Source organism: Juglans microcarpa x Juglans regia, chromosome 2D (assembly GCF_004785595.1).
Source record: "Juglans microcarpa x Juglans regia isolate MS1-56 chromosome 2D, Jm3101_v1.0, whole genome shotgun sequence".
NCBI lineage: Eukaryota > Viridiplantae > Streptophyta > Magnoliopsida > Fagales > Juglandaceae > Juglans > Juglans microcarpa x Juglans regia.
The window spans coordinates 7,881,246-7,901,812 of NC_054596.1; the positions used below are offsets into that span (position 1 = coordinate 7,881,246).

Consider the following 20,567-nt stretch of genomic DNA (forward strand, 5'->3'; position numbering starts at 1 on the left):
GCCACAATTAATTAGAACGCATGAAAAGGTCATGTACATGTGAGTTTGCACACCATAACTTTGTCTTCTCTGGGTAGGGCCATGTGCATGCCCTGCAATACTTTTTTAATAAACATCGAAACAGTGACTCCAAGCTTTCGGTGGAATCTAGGTTCTATTGGAGGTGACTTTATGATGCTGCCATTGGCTAATGAATGTAACCTGTTTGGTTTGGATCTCCCTTACATACAAAAACTTAAAAATCAAATCTTGTTTGCTTCCTCTAATCAAATTTTAAAGCCTTTTTAAGGCAACAACGATGACATAAAAGAACATGGTACTGAATCCTAAAAGCTTAAGGCCCACTTAAGCCCAAATCCTACTGTCCTCATTCCCTCAGGTTCAGTCATCTCCTGTCTGTCTGACATGCACAGACTTTCTGTAACGAAATGAATTATAGTACACCTCTCTCTCTCTCTCTCTCTCTCCTGCTTTTCTAATTCCCCACATGTATGATACATTGATACTACCCTCCAAACCATATCCCAAGTTCCCATTCTGCCGCTCTGCGCTCCTCACTTGACCCCCATCACTTGCACGACGTCCTTGGTGTCGAGTGTCAGACTCCTACTCCTCCCTAAGCTCGTACCCACTACCCACACGCCCATTTGGATCGTACGGTCACCACCACCATGACGGATGGTACGAGATCTTCCGGCTTACTAATCGGACGCACGCTAATTCGCAGAACTGTGCCGCCAAGGTGTCCGTCCGGAAATACTGGATGGAACTGTCGGTGAACCGTTTTTCCATATACAACTTTTTTTTTTTCCCGTACTTTTGGCAATGTTCTATCGTGTTCTAACTTTTTCTTTCCCGTCTTTTTAAAAATCTTGGCTTTGGTGCGGAATTGGTTACTAAGAAAGTGCAGGAAAGGAAAGAAAGTTTGACTCTTTTTAAATAATATCTTTTTACAATAATATTTTTTTTTCTTTTTACCTCCGTTCATCAATGCACAGTCCCACTCAGGAGTCAGGACCACAAATAAAATTTCTCTTACTTAACATACAAGGGGTTAGCTCTTCCGATGGTTTAACCATGGTGGTTGATGAGCAATGTCAGAAATTGCAAGGCAAAGAAGCACTACTTTTGTGTGCAAAAGTATAAGACAAAGGCTCTGCATCGTTTATTAGATGGCACTTCAGTTTCAATCACACCTTATTCCCACCTCATTTACATGCTGAAAAGACGAGAGCAACAAAAAGATACAACGTAAAAATGATAAGCCACCGTTATCACCATTAAGGCCAAAACCAGCTCCACCACTCGAGACATAAACACACACTTCTATGGCAACTCGACAGGTTCAATGTTCCATATGTGCTTGGCATATTCGTGGATCGTTCTGTCGCTGCTGAACTTGGGTGAACCTGCTGTATTCAAGATCGACATTCTTGTCCATATCTGACCCAGCACCAATAACAGATGTTCAGCACAAATAACATAATTTAATTGGAATGATCTATTCTTGTGATTGCATGTGTGAGAAAATGCCTCGGAAGTATTAAATGATCTACTCTCGCATTTCTAGTATTATCTGAAACAATGTGAACAACTAGCAACTAACTATTTGTAATAATCTTGCATGAATATTGCACTGGTGTATATGCAACAATTAGTGTTGGATATGCTCGATGGATGAGCCACATGAGACTTTGATGGGCTGAAAAAATCCAAAAAACTTTGTAGGTGGAAGAAAATTCACGCCCAAATTGACCCAGTTAATAAAAATGGAAGAGTATGCAAAGAGATTTCCACAGTAAACTACAAAAGCATGCATTAGAAATACACGTATAACTCACATTTTGGTCTCGGTATGCCTCATCAACCTTCTCTTGGCATTCTAGATAACTGGGGAAGTCTTTGCCCACGAGGAAATAATCAGCAAGGCCAAAACCTTCAGTTCCTTCCAAAGATCCCATAAGTTCTTCATAATTGTAAGGCCCAAAAACACCACTTCTGACAAATTCCTTGACTTCCTCAAAACGGGGGTCCGGAACAAACTACAGAAAGAGTGCGGCAAGGTTAAATAGCAATGAGCATGCCCACGACAAGAACATACGCAATAATTTTCTTTTTCCTTTCTCAAGTTTCCATTTCTTTTGGCAAGTTGTAAAGCTTGTGCCCCCTAACCTACCAGCCTAGCAATTGTTATTATATCATGGTGTGGTTATAAAAACATCATGACAGCTTCAGTACCATAAGAACAAAACGAAACTTACTGAATTGGTTATATGGGCATACCTTTCCCTCGGCTCTCTCTTTCCTGAGCCCAGCAATCTCATGAGCTTCAGCACCGAATAGGAAAAAGTTGTCTTTCCCAACCTCTTCTCGTATTTCCACATTTGCCCCATCCAATGTCCCAATCAGAATGCAACCATTCATCGCAAACTTCATGTTGCTAGTTCCACTGGCCTCCATCCCAGCCGTACTACAGAGAGGAAGGAGGAAGAGAAGGGATGTCAGTTTTGTGAAAGCTTTATCTACCAGACAAGCTAATAACTATACACTTCAACAAATCATTCAGAAATTTTCATTGCAGTTAAAGAAGAAACTACTATCAATGGAAGTACTTCAGTATTTATATCACGTAGGCATGGTCATAGTTTTGCAGCAAAAGTTCTCTTGAATAAGCATTTCCTGCAAAACTTTAATGAAAATAAAGGCTCCATTCCAATTGTAATGAAATAACATTGTCACATATGAAACTGCCAACAGTACCTTCAAGAAATATTCCCACAGATCTCCAAATAATTGGTCTTGTTTTGTTGTTACTAGTGACGTGCTGGACACAATAGGTTTGGTGGGTGCATGTAGGTGCGTGTGCACGGGTGTGGGTGTGTGTGGGGGGCAGGGGGTTGTGTGTATTTGTTGTGATAATCATATTAAATGTGATTTAATATTAGGAATAAGCAATTCAGCAACACTGACATTGTAATCATATTAGGAGACAATGCCAGATAATCATATTAGGAATGAAAGTGAAAAAGTACCTTATGTGTTGTGATAGCTCACTTGCAGGTATAAGCAATTCAGCAACACTGACATTGTAATCAGGGACAAAAACAACCTATATCATAGACAAAGCACCAATAAACTTGAGGTATGAAATTTGTAGATATTAATCAATGCCAAAAACTTGAAGAACTATATGTCAATAACTACATTACATGAAACTCATAATGATCAAGATTCAGCCAAGTTATTAATCTAGTAATAGTTAAAGCTAACTCTCGGACAGAAACTTTATGTATGACTACTTTTCACAAAATTTATTAAACAAGATTTAGCATGAAAGCACGCATACCTTCAGCAAATCACCTATTTCAGGATCATGGTTAACTGTAGACCCAACATCAGTGATAAATTTCACAATTCTCTTGGCTTGGATATAAGTAGCAAATGCTTTTCCCCCAAAAATACAGACTCGTGGAACAAACTTTGCTTTCCTTTCCATCGCACTCATTTCTTTCATTTTCTTGTAGCGGTAAACAATTCCCAAGATATTCAATAGTTGTCTCTTGTACTCATGAATGCGCTTCACCTGAAAATAATCAACCCATTTCAGTCCCCAAGCTATACACTAAAAAGTACTTTGAATGGTTAAAAGCAAAAACGAATTTTACAAACTGCCAATGGCCTACACTGTTAGGCAATACATTAATCCAGTCAATGAAGAAAGCCTACTTTTCAACCAATGCATCGCATCTATAATTTGCCCAAGATTTCCTCTTGAAGTGACTTGTGCAATTTGTTTTTTTTTTTTTTTTATCGGTAAAAGTGACTCATGCAATTTAAAATAACCTAGTTTTCATTTTTTCCTGCTTTCATGAGGCTGAGCTGTTACATATTCCCACACTTCCTTGTCACAATCTGAGAAAGAGAAGAATTCGAAGGCAAGCAAGTTACCTGGATATCAAACATTGCATCAGGGCTAACAGAGTATCCTGTTTTCTCTTTGAGGAATGAAACAAGTTTCAACTTATTACTCCTTTTTACGGCTCTCCACTGGGTTTGGAGATCGTCAGTATCTGCAAACTATTAATAAAATAATCTAATTAGCATGTATCATGAGAGCAGCAAAATTAAAACAATTTATCAAACATTTATTATTATTCTCTATCATGGATATATGGAAAAACAGATACACAATAGGCATCAAAATCAAAATCAAGGCCTCAAAAATTCTGAACACCTCGTGTATAGAAAGGCATGAAAGCTTAGATATACACTCATGTTCGGTATTTGTCTTAGGCAGATAAGAAAAGAAGTAGAGCTGTCGATTTGAGTTGAGATTAGGAAACACATGGATTCAGCAAGTATGTTGGGCCAAGTGCTGTCAAAGGGTCATTTCTGAGATATGGTAATATCACCATAAAATTGTCACAGTCTGTACAACATGTGTATCCATTTTGAAATGTATGTCGTATGAAACCTGATCAAGAAATTATCTAGAAACCTTCAAGCGTATGTAGAAAGATTCTTCTCTTTTTGCTTCTACAAGCATGAAGGGCGCAAAAGCCCAAAAAGATGCAATGGGGCACATATCATACAATTATACACATGTTTTGTCTAGTCCAACATTAGTGCTCCACATTTTTAATTCATTCATGTAACTTTAACCTATTATAATGCAAATTATAAACAACAGAAAACAAAAATTGCATAATAAAATTTGAAGATGAATTAAAATCTAGGCAAGACATAAGATCCATCAATGTGACAATTTGACAAGCAAGAAATTTGGTTATGGTGGGTACCTTTCGTAACTCTGCCAGTTTTTCAGTATTCAGGACCCAGTCTTCCGATCCAGTCCAGTTGGTTATAATTTTACTTAATTCCGGATTGCAGTAGCGGATCCACCTTCTTGGTGTCACCCCATTTGTTTTATTTTGAAATTTCTCAGGCCACAACTGCAAAATTAATGTAGAGATCAATCATTTGAAAGTATTTCACACTACATTGGACATTGACAAAATTCAGAATCATCAAACTGCATTTATTGTGATTAAAGTAAAGAGGTAAAGTATAAGCTATGGGCTTGTTTACCTTAAAGAATGCATTAAAAACTTCCTCCTTCACTATTTCACTATGAATCTCAGCGACACCATTTACTGCATGTCCACCCACAACACAGAGGTTAGCCATTCGGACCATCTTTGGCAGTTCTGGTACTGGTTCTGGCAACACTATAGTCTTTTTCTGAGAGACTTTTTCTTCAGATTCACCTTCTTCGTCAACGGGGTCAACTGTTTCTTCAGAACTTTCAAGTTCCTCACTTGGCAAATCAACAGAACTTTCAAGTTCCTCACTCGGAAAATCAACAGAATTTTCAAGTTCTTCACTAGGCAAATCAACAGAACTTTCAAGTTCCTCACTTGGCAAATCAACAGGGCTTTCCTCAGGTTTGACAAATAAATCCACAAAGGCAGCAGGCAATTCAACATTTTCTAATATTCTCATCTCTTTCAATTTTTTCTCCAATAATTCAGAATCATCCGTACCATACTCAGAGACTATGGTGTGGACAAGCTGGAAAATGCAAATGGTATGAATCAGGAAAAATATAATTTGGTTCCAAATGTAAAAAGGTTTTGGTTGTGCATGTAGTTCGGTATTACCTCCTCATCAATCATTTCTATGATCTCCACATGCCGAGGAAGCAGTTTCTGCATGAGTTCTAAACTCCATTTTTCCAATGCCTCCGGAAGAACAGTATGATTCGTATATGCTACAGCTCTAGCAGACAAATTGCACAACGTGAGAAATCGAAGTTACTAAATTTGTGCCTGTATTAAGCATATAACTTCTATGACACATAAAAATCTGAGTTTTCTGTGAAATTGTTTTAATTGTGAGATGGAAACCAACATGGGTTAAGCCAACAAACTAGAATCTGTCTGTCAGGGCACACATATGTGCATGTCATTCAAGCATATATAGATATTAGAGAAGTTTATACTGAAAATTCACTTAAATTATCTTAGTCTAATCCCATTTTCATCCCAGCCGCAAAAGGACAAGAAAATTCCGTTTAACTATGATCATTGAAATGGCACAGTTACTAATAAAAGGATAAAAATATAGTTATCTACCAAAAAGGTATTTTATATAGAGAGACAAGACTTTTATGAAGAAGAAGAAGAAGATAGACGTAATATAGGAAATTGAAGGGAAAACTTCCAATTTTAGAAAGTTGACATGTAATCAACTTGGAACTTCTCAAAAAGAAAAGCAAGACACTCAAATTAGGACAGAGGGATTACAATGTACAGTAATCATGTAATTACACCAACTAGCTCAATGCACAAGTAACATAGTTAAGTAATTCACTGATGCATGCATGTACAACAGCCATCTAATGTACCTGCAAGTGATATTCCAGGCCTCCTTCCAGCTTAAACCCTTCAAATCTATCAAAATCCTCATCAGCTCTGGGATACAAAGAGTTGGGTGAGTATCGTTCATCTGTACTGCAACCTTCTCAGGAAACTCTTCCCATTTTATATTTGCTCCAGATCTTCTCTCAAAACATGCAATGATATCTTGTAGAGAAGCTGAACATAAAGTGTATTGTTGCTTCAAGCGAAGGACTTTCCCCTCCATCGATTCATCCCCAGGGTAGAGAACATAACAAATCTGATATTAAAACAAATCATAACACAAACCACCCTTTCTACCATCTTCACTTAACATAGTGGTAAAAAATTATACGTTATGAAGAAAAAATCCGAAAATTAGCACTCATGGTGGTCAAGGTTGCCCATCATATAAAGATGATCCTTAGAATTTAGAAATGCAAGCTAAATATATAAAACCTGATAATGTCCATTCCAACACTTATAAAAAAAAATGTCCATTCCAACACTATCACCCAACTTCAGGATTTCAGAATCTCCTGAATATCTATGGCCCCAAACTATTTTTGAAGTTAAAATTTTTAAAAAAGAGTGGCTGACAGCAGCCGAGATCATTAAAAAAATGTCTGTACAATGATGAGTGCATCCATACCTTCTCAGCATTTGTTAGGGCCTCGTATGCTTTGGTGTGCTCTCCAGTATTAAAAGCATGTAAGTCAAAATCTTCTGACGGAGCCTTGGTCGACCAAAGCCGCAGGTTGATAGTGTTTTTTGTTTTGTATCCTGGAATTGGAACATCATAAGCAACAGCCTTTATATCTTCTCCTCCAATCCAGTGCTTTTTTCCATCTGATCCACTTTCAACCTTGCCGTAAAATTTTACAGGATACGAGACATCATTTCTCACAACTTCCCAGGGATTGCCCATCTACAAGAAGACACCATAATTGACCAAACAACCAGAACGGTAAGGCATAATGCTGATACTATAAGGCACTTGAAGTGAAAGAAAATCAGCAGAGATCAGGCATATACCTCTAGCCAATCTTCAGCAACTTCCTCCTGCCCATCTTTTGTAATTCTCTGTTTAAACAAGCCATACTTGTATCTAAGTCCATAACCCCATGCTGGGTAATTTAATGTTGCCAAAGAGTCCAGAAAACAGGAGGCAAGGCGCCCAAGACCACCATTTCCAAGTGCAGCATCAGGCTCCTATTATTTGTCAACCAAAAGAATTTAGCTGCCATCACACACACACACACACACAAACAGATATTCATTTGTTTTCCTGAAAGTTCCTTTTGACAAATAACAACAAAAGAGATCATATTTCGTGATCAGTGTAATTATGAAAAGTGGTTGGGGCTTCAATGCAAACAGGAAAGTCTAGCAGACACTAGAAAACTCTGAAGGAACAGGAACAAGATTTTAACTCATAATCACATTCATTTAAGAATAATTACCCAATTCTAGATGATTAGACCAGTTAGTTGTATTAACAAAAAGTCTAGTTTGAACACATTTGTACCGAGGTTATTGAATGGTTCAACCTTCTTTGAAACATCTACATTGTTTATGTCCTTCCAATGTTGGTTTTGAAACGTGTACATTGGTGTAATGATTTTAGCGACTTCATTGTTTTGCTAGAATTATTTCTTTCATCACTTATGAAAAGATGTAAAACTGATTAATTATGTTGCCTGAATTGTCTTTCTCCCCCACAAACTTGGTTGGTTTAGATCTGGTATTTATAAAGAAAAATTGGAATTATACGTACATTGATTGTGCAGAATTGGCATCAAACACTCCAAAGCTGAGTATTTTAAACTAAAGGAAATTACGTCAAAAAAAAAAAAAAAAAGCTGACCTGGGAAGCCACATTTTCTAATTCATGTCCAAGCTTTTTCAAAGCCTCTGCATAAGCACCAGTGAGCTCTAAATTACCAATTGCATTTAACAGTGCTCTACCCTACAAAAATGCAACATTAGGCAACAACAACAGCTTGCATGAGAAAATGACAAAAATGAATTGCTGACGTGGGAACAGCGCAGACTAGCGATGACAGACCTGTAGAAATTCCATCGACAAATAATATGCCTGCTTTACATTCAACTTTTCATGGTAATCATATGTTGCATTCCAATTTATGATAAGAGCATCACGAACACTTTGTGCAGTTGCAAAGAAAGCCTTTGGAAGTTCAAAATGCTCAGGAGAAAACAACGGTGTGAACTCGGCATGGTACTTAATACTCGAGGCAATAGATGCCGCATCTGGTGTGAAAGAAGAGTGAGTGGTAGGAGCTTCTGAATGAAAAAACAATTGTTAATCATCAAATATGTGGTAGAACCCCAAAAGTACTATGGATTGAATGCGGAAACAAATCACAATACAAATCTCCCATCAAAGAATGTTCATAGTGATTGTTTCAATATTTCTCTCACGCTCAGTTCCCTCTTAGCCTTAGGAAAGTAACATTTCGAACAACTCATCACATGGTGTCCTGTCAGCATCCACTTGATACACACGCCGTCCAGTGGGATTCGTTAAATGATTTTCAAATATTTAACTCAAAGTCTTTCATCCTCAATTGCATAGACACATCAAATGAATTTGATTGGAACGAGATAGTTGAGATCACTAAATAGCATCACTTCTAACAAGTGTGAGATACTTTGTTTTCATAGGAAGAGAAATGTCATAGGAAGCTATACAAGGTCAACAGATACGCGCCCATCAATGAAATCATAGCAAATTGACCACAATATGTCATCAGAAACTATAGGGTAGCATGTTTCCTCCTCCCACACAAAAGTGGAATCTATCTAAAAGGCCTTCATAGGACCCATCGTTTATGTGGGACGATAAAGAAATGATCCATGGGACATTTGATACCTGCCTGAGTATACTTATATCTCGTGTACTTTTTATGATAAAAAAATATCAGCCACGTCAAAGCATAGTCGCTCCTGTGACATGAAAATGGATCCAACCGATGGAACCACGGAGCACTACTCACAATCACCCCCCATCAGACTAGAACACGTCCTTCCGACATCAACTATTCGTTTTCTTTTCGCTTCTTATTTTACGAAAATCCCCCATTCATCTCCTTCGATTCATTCCTACTAATCTTCAGTGAGTATGCTTTCTTAGTGCATAACTACAGATGTCAAACGAGAAGAATACGTCTCTCTCTGTATCTCTCCCTCTAGCTTTAAATAACCAATAAATACAATCTCAAACTCGTGTATTAAGAATGGAAGCTCAGAGCAGAATTAAGAATAGAAGCACAGCAGGGAACAGATAAAACCGACCTTGTTCGGTGATAGTATCCTTGAGTTTCTGCTTCGGCTCGCTGGAGACATTCTTCACCGAGAAATACCGCCTCACAGGCCGTGAAGTCAAAGTCCTGATCGAAAACAGCTTGGATCCGCTGCTTCGGGAACCGAAATCGAATAACCTCGAGAGAGAAGTGCAATGGTGTGGTTGCGAAAATGCCTCGGGACGTGTCGAAGCAGCAGAGAATTGCGAAACAGCCATTGCTCTCACTCTCTCACTCACTCACTTCACTACTGCGACTCTCGACTTTCGACTTTCTTATCCTTTTCAGAGGCTCTGAATGAATCCAATAAAGAGCCGGTTAGTTTGCTTTGAAAGTGACAACCACTATACAGTATGAAAATATAGTATAAAGTATAAACCCCCCTCCTCTCTCTCTCTCTCTCTCTCTGCCCCCGTTATCTGAAGCTGATATTTTTGGCTGCGAAATAGTGGGGGTTATTTTAGATTTTTTTATGAATAGTATTAAAAAATTAATAATAAAATATTAAATAATAATAAAAAATAATAAAAATTGATGATAAAATAATGAATAACAGTTAACTATCTTTACCATCCAAACGAAAACTTTATTTGTTGCGGTTGAGAGTATTTGTATCCGATAAAACCACCCAGTTCACCCAACAACATTTATAAAATGATTATGAGTAACTTGTAATCTTATCATATACTTAAATAAAAAGATTAAACAAATTAAAACACGTAGGCGTTCGCATGGTCTTATAATGGTTTTGACTACAGGCGATTAATGTCTGAAAGTAGATTTCCCAGAAACGTGACCTCGGAAACAGGTGTGGCTTCGTTTGTATGTTGGCCTAAACTCAACATACACCGTCCACGTGTAGACGTTCTATTCGATGATGGTGACGAGCATATTTTGTTTTATATAAAAAAAGGTAAAAAAAATCATAAATGGAAAGGACTAAACGGGAGCGGTGACGGTAAAGCCACCCATCCTTTTCAATTACATGGAAATGTGATGAGTGTGAAATTTATAGACCGTCCACGTTTAGGTTTCGTTTGAAACCTAAATTCATATTTTAATTTATTATTATAATTTTTTTAAATTTTAATATAAAATATAATAAATAATTTAATTTTTTTAAATTTTAAAATAATAATAATATTAAAAAATAATATTCTAACAATATTTTACTATCTCAATTCAACTTAGTTCAACATCTAAATACAATCTAGACTTTAGAGCATTTAATTCATCCTATTTAAATAGAAATTATGTGTTAAAAATATATAAATGTAATAGTCTTAAGAGTAATAATATAATTTTAGGAGAAGTTTGAATAGCGAATTGAATTGAGATAATTGTTAAAATATTAATTTTATTTTAAAATTTTAAAAAAATTAAATTAATTATTATATTTTACTTCATTTCGCCTCAAAACTAGATAATCTTAATGGGCTCATTGTTTATGATTTTATTGTATCTATCTCCACTATCTAGCCAGGTGTTTCTCCTATGTATCTTTTGGCAAGGCTTGGGCTACTTGAGTAGACCTCACTTGCTCTCCTGTTGGCCTTTTCTTTGGCGGCAAACTCTTTGTTGGGTGGCAGCTGCAAAGCCCTCTCCTTTCAGTTGGGTACTACCAAAGCTTGCTGGCTGTAGCTTCATTTCTTGCTTTAGCTCTAGCTTCCGCACTAACGCTTGATTCCGCCAAATAATGAAAGGAGAGCCATTTTCAAATCATCCGCGTGCAAAATTAGTAGCAAAAATTGTCGTTCCATGCGTCAATTTAGGCATAATTTTGACGGTAAGGTGAGATGAGATGAGATGAGATGAGATGAGATGATCTATAAATAATTTGAATTAAAATATTTATAGAGTTTTGAGAAATGAGAGAAAAAATATTAAATAAAAATATTATAAAATTAAAATATTGTTATAATATAATTTTTTAATATTAATTTTATTTTGAGATTTGAAAAAAATGAATTATTTTTTGTTTTTTTTTTAAGTTTGAAAAATTTGTAATTATTAGATAATAATTAAATAAAAAAATTAAATCTTTAAAATTAATATATATATTTGTGATATTTGAATATTAAAATAAGATAGCATTTAATGGAAATATGTGCAACAACAAGTTTGGGAACTTAAATCAGACATAAAATTTTCAACTGAGTTTTCATAGTGAGATTAAATAAATATCCCGGCATTTAGAGCATTCTCATCCTGTTTCTTAAATTTTTTTCTAAATTTTAGCTCAAAAGAACACTTCCTATAATTTTATCTTAAATTTTACTCATTTTTCAAAAACATTCTACATCTCATTCCCTATCATTTTCCTATTCTATTAAAATAATACTTTTCTATTTTTTTATTACTTTTTTCTCTTACATCCATTTACAAATGTAACTACTCCATATTTTTTTCTTGTATTTTGAACTATTACTCTAGTGAATATTTTAAAAAAGAATTTAAATTATTTTTAATATTTTTTAAAATTATTATTTTTTTATATTTTCGTAATTATTTAAATTATTTTTAAAACTATAACAAATATTAGTATGAGAGAAAGTGTAGGTGATTAAAATAAGAATTAATTTAATTGAAAGAAATAAAATATTGATAAAAGTAATTTAGAGGATGAATAGTGATTTCCTATATTTGAGAAACTACTATTCATCCCCTAAACATTTTTTCCAAAATAGAAATTCGGATGGAAGGAATTTTTGAAAGCATTTCCTAAACTTTTACTCGAATTATAAGGAAAAGAAAGTTATAGAGCACCGAATGGGAATGCTCTTAGAGCACTCTCAATGGCTTTTTCATCTTATCGTTTAAAATACATCCCTAAAATTTACTTTTTTTTATTTTACATAATAACTCTTACAATATACCATATATCAGCTTGTCTATTTTTTCTTTATATCATTTAAGTACTATATTTTATAATATTTTTTTATTCATTTCTAATATTTTCTTTAATTATCAATAATATCCTCCTATCTTTTAATATTTACAACATCTTCCCATATTTATTTATCTTCCTCATGACTTCTCCCTCTTTGAAAACTAGAAATCACTACTCCAAAAACTAAAAAACAGAAGTTGAAAAAGTCTGAAACTCAACATCAACTAGCGTCCGATTTGAACCCAACCTCGCCACTTCACCTTCCTCCAATCCACCAAAATCACCTTCAAATCTGTACCCAATCCAACTCACTCGGCAGCATCACCAACTATGTTTCCAACCAAAGCAATCCCACCCTTATTTCACATTCCAAAACCCATCAAAATCAGTTTCATCGCAAATCCATTTCCAGCAATCCCTCAACTTCACAAACTCTTCATTTTGCACTTCATAATTGAACTTTGGATGCGGAGGAAAAATTAACCAGAGGCCAGAATCCACTCAGATAAGAAAGAGCAACTGAACTTGCAAATTTAACTCGACAACGAGATTCTTGAACTGAAATTTGAAGCAAGCTATATGTAAGGTTGTTAGAATTGATGAGAATTGAAGAAGGGAAGATGGTGCCAAACATATAGAATGGTTTTTGTAAAATAAGATGAATTTTGATGTAGATAAAAGAGTATAAAAAGATAGAGAAATTAATTTAAAAATGTTTACAATCGTATCACGCTATATATAACGATAATATAATATTAAATTATAAAATAGAAATGAAGTAGGGAATGGATTGCTCGTATGTTTTAAGCTACATCCTTTAAATTTTACGGATGAAAGGATTTTACATTATACGTTGAGAGTGCTAATGATCAAACAAAACCCATATCAAATGTTTGGTTTAAAAATTTACTCTAGTGTACACTGATAAGACTATTCAGCCTGTCAAACAGTGAGCACTGTCCCCTCCAACGTTACTCCACTCTTGCGTACACTTCCTCCACACGTACTCCCGTTATCCCCCATTGAAGCACGAATCTCTCCACGACATCGTAGCTTTCATATCCCTCAACCGAGCATTTTTCACATCGTGATCCCTTCTCCAGATCGACCTCCGTCTCGCAAGAAACCCACAAACTCTCCAATCCTTCATGGCCAAACCCTTGATGACCCACACTCATCTGGAAGTCGTGATCCCATTTCTACCTCAGGGGCCGAGTTTTGACATCGTTTAATTTGGGAGTCGACGGAAGGCACTGTGCTTGAACCCATTTGAACGTCTGCCCTATGTTGCACATTGTCGTGCGAATCTCTGCAATTTTCCTCAGAATTGCCAGGCTAATGTTGACCAAATCCTAGCCGAATCTCGAGCCCTATACAACTAACCTCTACCTACACAACTGACCTCGCGTGGTTTGCAATAGTTGATTTGGAGTCTTGTGGGAAGAGCTCGGTTGGCTGTTATAGACGAAAGTGGTGTATAAAATCGCGGTGCCCAAACCTACGGAAGACACCCTTATGAAGCGAATCAAGCCTCGCACCCTTTTCTTCCCGAAATCTGCCCGTCGTCGCCCCCATAAGTCGACCACCACGGGTCCTAGAACTCGGTCCTACCAGGTAAGCGTGTCTGGCCCCCGTATTATTTCAGTTGTCTGTATATAATTTCAGCAGCAGATTTGTGTGAATGCATTATGAGATTGGGCCAAATCTGGTGCTGAAATTGTATTTCTTGGGTAACATGCAAACATGGAATTGGTGCTTGGAAATATGATTTCTCTGCTATATATTACTCTGGTCTTGTTGGGTGACATTGTTGTTGGATATGGTCTTTGTGCTTTATTGGGATTGATTTACGTCGTTGAAATGTTAATTGTTGGGTGACATTGTTGTTGGATATGGTCTTTGTGCTCCGTACTAATGTTCACCATCCATTTATAATTTTCTACTGCTTGGATGAATTCTAGCCTTGGGATATTCATCTCATTTATTTTGCAAGAGGTTATGATCAAAGGCACCAGGGGGTTGGTTAGAGAGGATCATAATGTGGAGTACTTTTTTAATGATATTTGGTCTGATCAATGATTGATGGTAAATGAGGTTTCTGTTCATACCCTTATAAGCTAGTCAGAAGAGATGCGGCATTCTTTTCTTTCTCTAAAAATAAAAGTTCTTTCACTTTAGGTTCATCCACTTGTAATTTTGGTGAATTCTTTATGATAAGGTTTAGCAGCACCATGCATGATTAGCAATAATAGAGCAAAAGTCTTTGTTTATTTAATAGAAAGACGTTAATTTGATAATACAAGTGAGTTTATTAATCTTGATACCTTGACTGGTTATATATATATATATATATGTATATCCTAATATTTAGCCTTACTATTTGAAGTCAGCCTAGGACACATCTTGATCAAGTTAAATTTGGATTGGCAATAGCACTAGAAATTGTAGGAAAAAGAAATAGCAACAGCTCAAAGCGCATTTTTCTCTAAGTAATTACCTACCTTCCTCGTTTCAGAATTGATTTTTTTTTTATCGGTATTCCTCGTTTCAGAATCGATATCATGAGGGGATAAGCGTAGCCATGCTGAGAAAAGCAAGGACTCAAGAGACAGTAACAGAGAGGATGTCATTTTGCTCACAATATCCAGAAATTCAAGCAAATGTTTCTTGCTTCTTTGGGTACACCCTGAAATTGTGATATTCCCCTCAATATATCCACCAGTTTTCCTACTAGCTAGCACGTGCATATATTTTTGTTTTGCCGGCACCACTAGCAATCATCAAAGCTGTGAGGGCACCTGGCCTAAAAGTACCACTCAAACCCTTCAGAAGCACCAATTTCTCCTCAAGGACACACTGATCCTTCATTTCCTGCATGTTATAGTGAAAGGATCAGTTCACTAGTTTCTAGAAAATCCCATCTTAATGAAGCAAATGGAAGCTTTAATTAATTAAAAAAAATTATAATATGATCAGTTACCTGCTGCATGTCAACGACATATGTAATTTCATCAAAGGTGATTGAATATGGTTCAAATGAAAGAACCATTCTTGTTTTCTTGTTACGGCTTGCCCTCATCACTTCTTCTGTCGTTGCAGCAAAGGACCCAGGGGAGGTACTTCCCCTCCTAATCTCTTTTCCACTCCCTGCATGTTGATCAAACTTATTTAAGACTCGAATTGTATGTTAGGAAATATATATGACTGATATAATGTATACATACGTGGAATATCACCTATATTGCTACAATGATTTGAGTTATTCCCTCTTTGCGCTAATGGTATATGCCTTCGCCATTATTCTCTCTGTGTTCATTGCTTTCTAGTTGTTTTGATTTTATAGTATGTGGCTTCCCAAGGGCTGCACAAAGTTATCCTACGTTATATAGCACATTTCTTCTATACTTAAAAAGGATTAAAAGTGTGAATAGGAGATTATGCGCACGGTTGAGAAAGGCGAGTGCTAGAATGGCACCAATGTTGAATAGTAGTTTGAATCCAGTCAATGCCCCAATCCAATACCAATATGCATGCGGAAAGAACCCTTGGGACCTCAATACCTCAACTCCAAGTGTCTCGTTTGAGTTATTAAGTACCTAATTCATTGAAGAGTCAGAAAGCTTCAGAGTTGAAATTTATAGTTAAGGAAATCACATGGCTCCAACTCTTCCTGAGGAACTCATTCGCCACTATCTCATTTTGCCCATACGCCATTGGCGAAAGCTAGTAACCCCATATCCACCATATATTTCCTAGATGTTTTAAATTTTCTTAGTTATAGAATCAGTTTATAAGTTTGAGTAAGGGACTTAACAACTAGTGACGTTGGTTCATTTCCAATGCTGGATTTTAATCACTTTTGTGTTTTCCATGGATTTTCAAAGTTTTTCATCTTATGTTTCTTTTGGATTTACTCCATTCAAAACTCAGTAGTCTTGTGTGTATTCACCCATTAACTTCTTACAAAAACTTGAATGTCTGCTTGGTTTCTTATGTAGCCACTCTCATGAGTTTCGATTTTTAGGCTCAATGCTCAAGTTGAGTTACCATTTTCCTAAAAGTTTGGCTATTTGTGATGGAAGCTCAGTGAGAAAATTAAAAATTAAACTCTGCTTTTGTTCTCAACTTAAATATATTCCCCCACTTCACGAATCATCCAACTTGTTTCATTTCATGTTGTAGCGTTACTACTTACACTCATCGTCGTCGTCATCATCTCAACAGGCATGACATCTTCATTGTTTACGTACAATGCGTGAAAAAATATAGTTGTTTTCTTATTTTCCCTATAAACATGTTATCTTTCATAGCATGTGACCATCTTATTTACATGTTCTATGTGTATATGGGTCATTCTATTTAAATGCATGTTGAATTCGGTTGACATTTACGAACATGTGGCTTGGTTTCAAAATTTTTCCTTGTCATTTGAGCATATCTTAGCACCATATGGATGAACCGATCAATGCGATTCATAATCGGGACTTGTGGAGTGATGGGATAGAGGATATCCTAATTGATATGTGGTACCAATAAATGCTAATGAACACACTGAGGGGAGGGAAGATCACACATGGAGACCGTATTCGATTTGTTGAACGGCTGTCTGTGATTGGGCCAAAGAATTTCAATTCCGATCAAGTTGAAAAGCAAAATTGCTTGTCTTAAGAGAAGGCAACAAGAATTTACGAATCTTAAGAAGCAAATAGGTTTTAGGTGGGACCTTGAGAGGAACGCTCCAGGTGAGATCATCATTCAGGCATTTCAAGATCGGGGATGCCGAAAGTACGATCTACGCAATTTTGGCTATTCAGTTGCGATTGGGACACCGCATCGGGCATCAAGTGACTCGACCCCAACTAGTGACGATGAGCAGATGCTTGAGGAGATGTGAAACAGTGGTCGACCGATGGTTGATCATGAAGGGCCAATCGCGAGCAGCTGGCATGGACGTATCCATGTAATCAGGGAAACCCTTCTCCGCCTCCTACGACAGTGGATCTCGCCGACGACGGAGGGGAGGGCCTGCACAGTCCATTGCCCTTGAAGAGCAATTTAGCGAACGCCTAGAAGAAATTAAGCGTAGTGTTGAAGCCAAGCAGAAGGTTGCTGAGGATGGGAGGTATGGAAGCATGTCTGAGAAGCACAGCAAATGGGCGAATAGCATGGAGTCTGATGGCGCGTTTAATCTCCAGGCCCATTGTATAAAGTTGCTGGAAGAAGTGGAACCTCCCCTACCTCCTGAGCAATTTAACAAGGCCTTCAACCGATTACTTGATCCGGCAATGCAAAGATCATTTGTGTCGATCTCTGCTATTCGCAGGAGTCAGTGGGCTTGGAGATTGATCTGAGTATTATCGATGAGTGGTTCATTGAAGGGACTGTCGGATTGCTTATAAGCTTTAGTGATAAGCATTTATCTGACTTTATGTAGAGGTGGGCAGCGGGCCCCGTACCTCGCTACCTTGCCCCCTTCCACCCTGCCCCAGCATGGGTGGGCTACCCCGCTCCACCCATGCGGGGGCGAGGCCCCCTGCCCCTCATGGAGAAGGCCTAGCGGGGGCTGGGGGCGAGATGACCCCAGTGGGGCCCCGCTCTGCTCCACATATATAAAAAAAAAAAAAAAAAAAAATTTAATATTTATATATATATAAATATATTGTATATAGATATATACAATTTATAAAAAATTTGAAATTGTATTCAAGTTATTGTATTCAACTTGATATATACATTGGGTCTACTAAGTCTCACATTGTTTAAGTATGACTATTGTATTATCTTGACTTCTTATATAAAGGTTGGCCTCCTATATAAAGATTGGCCTAGGAAGTCAAGTCAATTCAAAATCTAACTCTAACTTTAATGAGTTTAAGTTCTTTTTGTATTTATAAATTTTAATTTATAATTTATAATTATATTATAATTTGGGTAAAAAAATATTTTTGGACAAAAACTTTTTTTTTTAGACCCAATGTGTTGGCTTAGGCTGGGGGTGGGGCGGATGTGGTTTTTTCTCCCGGTACTGGGACGGGGGAAAAAACCCCACCCCACCCCCCGCCTCGCACCATGCGGGTAACAGCCCTAACTTTATGTTTTATGCTATTTATGCTTGTTTTAATTTTTATTAAGCATGCGTTGAGTTTTTAATTTTTGCTAACATGTTATTTTTTGAACGTACATGCAAGAAGATTATTCAGAATGGACAATGATGGTAGTTTCGATGATGCCCATTCAATGGAAGCTAACAACGAGAATGAAGAGACAAGCTCAAGTATTTATCGCAATAGCAAGACAGACAAGGGAATGGGGATATATAATTCGAGTAAGATGAATCGGCACTATAGGAGACGAACCTAGTTTTTATGATGTGGATGACATGCAAAAATTCTGAAGGTCAGCTTCGAATGTCCCAACACAATATAGGTCTCCAAGGAGATCAATATATTCAAGAAGTTTTGAATGGACATCCCCGAAATTGCCTTGAAATGTTTCGCATGGAGGTGCCCGCATTCCGTTATGTATACAACATGTTACGACAATCAATGATTATGAACCCTACAAAGAGGGTCTCGGTGAAAGAATCATTGGGCATGTTTTGCCTTCATGTTGGCCATGCACAAGGTCAACGTATCGTTGGGGACCACTTCCAATATTCAAGTGAAACTATTAACCGTTACGTAAGAATGGTTATACGGGCGCAACATGAGTTAGGGATGACTGTGATTGGGCCAACACATACAACTGGGGTCTATCCTTACGTTGCGTGAAACCCTCACAATTATCTATAATTTGAGGTAATGACTTTCCGAGATTTGAACTCTATCATTCCATTTTTTGGTTTCATGTTATAATTATAATTGTTATAATTGAGCTATGTTATATGATAATGATTTTGTAGAAATGTCTTAGTGCGATAGACGGCACCATGATTTCAGCTATTGCACCCACTCGTCTAAATAACACATAGAAATCGTTATAACCAAATTGCACAAAATGTCTTGTGCTTATGTGACTTCAATATGAAGTTCACGTATATGTATAATAGGTGGGAGGGAATAGCCCATGATGCACGCGTTTTCATGGATGCATTGAATCGAAGCCAAAATCAATTTCCATGGCCACCCCCAGGTAAATTTTATATAAATAATAAATGGAAAACATTGTCTTTTGAATTTTGCATCAAATTATTTATTTGGCAAATAACTAAATTTGTTGATTTATAAATGTGTTCAGGTTATTATTTTCTTGTTGATGCGGTTTTTCCTTATATAGAAATGTTTATATCGCCCTATCCAAGAGAAAGATAACCGGTTTGATTGTTATAGTGGGCGTCAATTTCAGAGATATAAAGATTATTTCAATTGTCGTCATTCATTCTTATGAAATGTTATTGAACACACATTCGCTTTATTGAAAAATCGGTTTCAAATATTGGATGTCATGCCTCGATATCGCCTAGTTAGGCTAGGCATGATTGTTACTACATGTTGTATACTATACCACATGATTAAAATGACAACACCTAATGATGAGTTCATTCAGGATATATTGGATCATCGGGCTTCAATAGAAAATATGGTTGCGGATGATGATGCGGGTGAATCCTCTCATGTGGTAGACATGTCTAGTGAATCAACCCAAGTTATGGCTGTAATGAGGGATGTGATTGCGTTATCGATGTGGGTACATAGGACTGGGCAATGAACGTGTAATTGAGAATAATAATTCTTCATTTTGTCAATAATAATCATCTTGTTGTGTTTCATATGTGGGTGCATTTATTATTAATTTTCTTGTAAATGATAAATGTTGAATTATTAAAATTTCTAATAATATTTCAAATTTCGGGAAAAATGAAGTTTGAAAATATGGAAGGACTTGTTAGAAATTGTAATTGTGTATTTAACCTCAAGCCATTAAGAAATTGCTTTGCATAGTTCTTGAGAAAAA

The 20,567-nt window shown here is 36.6% G+C and overlaps 1 protein-coding gene across 2 annotated transcripts; it reads right to left on the minus strand.

The window, feature by feature from the left end:
* Window positions 1–1,143: 1,143 nt before the first annotated feature.
* On the minus strand, window positions 1,144–10,044 carry LOC121248237 (alpha-1,4 glucan phosphorylase L isozyme, chloroplastic/amyloplastic). Of its 2 annotated transcripts, XM_041146639.1 has the most exons (16): window positions 9,717–10,044; window positions 8,467–8,705; window positions 8,266–8,367; window positions 7,434–7,610; window positions 7,051–7,326; window positions 6,407–6,678; window positions 5,661–5,778; window positions 5,398–5,571; window positions 5,089–5,343; window positions 4,800–4,952; window positions 3,949–4,077; window positions 3,347–3,583; window positions 3,033–3,109; window positions 2,284–2,470; window positions 1,842–2,042; window positions 1,144–1,443 (listed from the first exon to the last, which is right to left on the minus strand). In XM_041146639.1, exons 1-16 carry the CDS (start codon window positions 9,940–9,942, stop codon window positions 1,327–1,329), a joined length of 2,940 nt encoding a protein of 979 aa, XP_041002573.1. In that variant the 5' UTR covers window positions 9,943–10,044; the 3' UTR covers window positions 1,144–1,326. The 2 variants fall into 2 exon arrangements, with proteins under 2 accessions (XP_041002573.1, XP_041002572.1); XM_041146638.1 differs by having other exon boundaries at window positions 5,089–5,571.
* Window positions 10,045–20,567: the final 10,523 nt, after the last annotated feature.

Excerpts from the sequence above, each read along its gene's own strand:
- LOC121248237 (XM_041146638.1), bottom strand. The coding sequence starts at position 9,942 with ATGGCTGTTTCGCAATTCTCTGCTGCTTCGACACGTCCCGAGGCATTT. Across the intron at positions 7,611-8,265 it reads TAGAAAATGTGGCTTCCCAG|GAGCCTGATGCTGCACTTGG; the intron begins GTCAGCTTTTTT and ends GACAAATAATAG. Across the intron at positions 5,572-5,660 it reads TAGAAATGATTGATGAGGAG|CTTGTCCACACCATAGTCTC; the intron begins GTAATACCGAAC and ends TGCATTTTCCAG.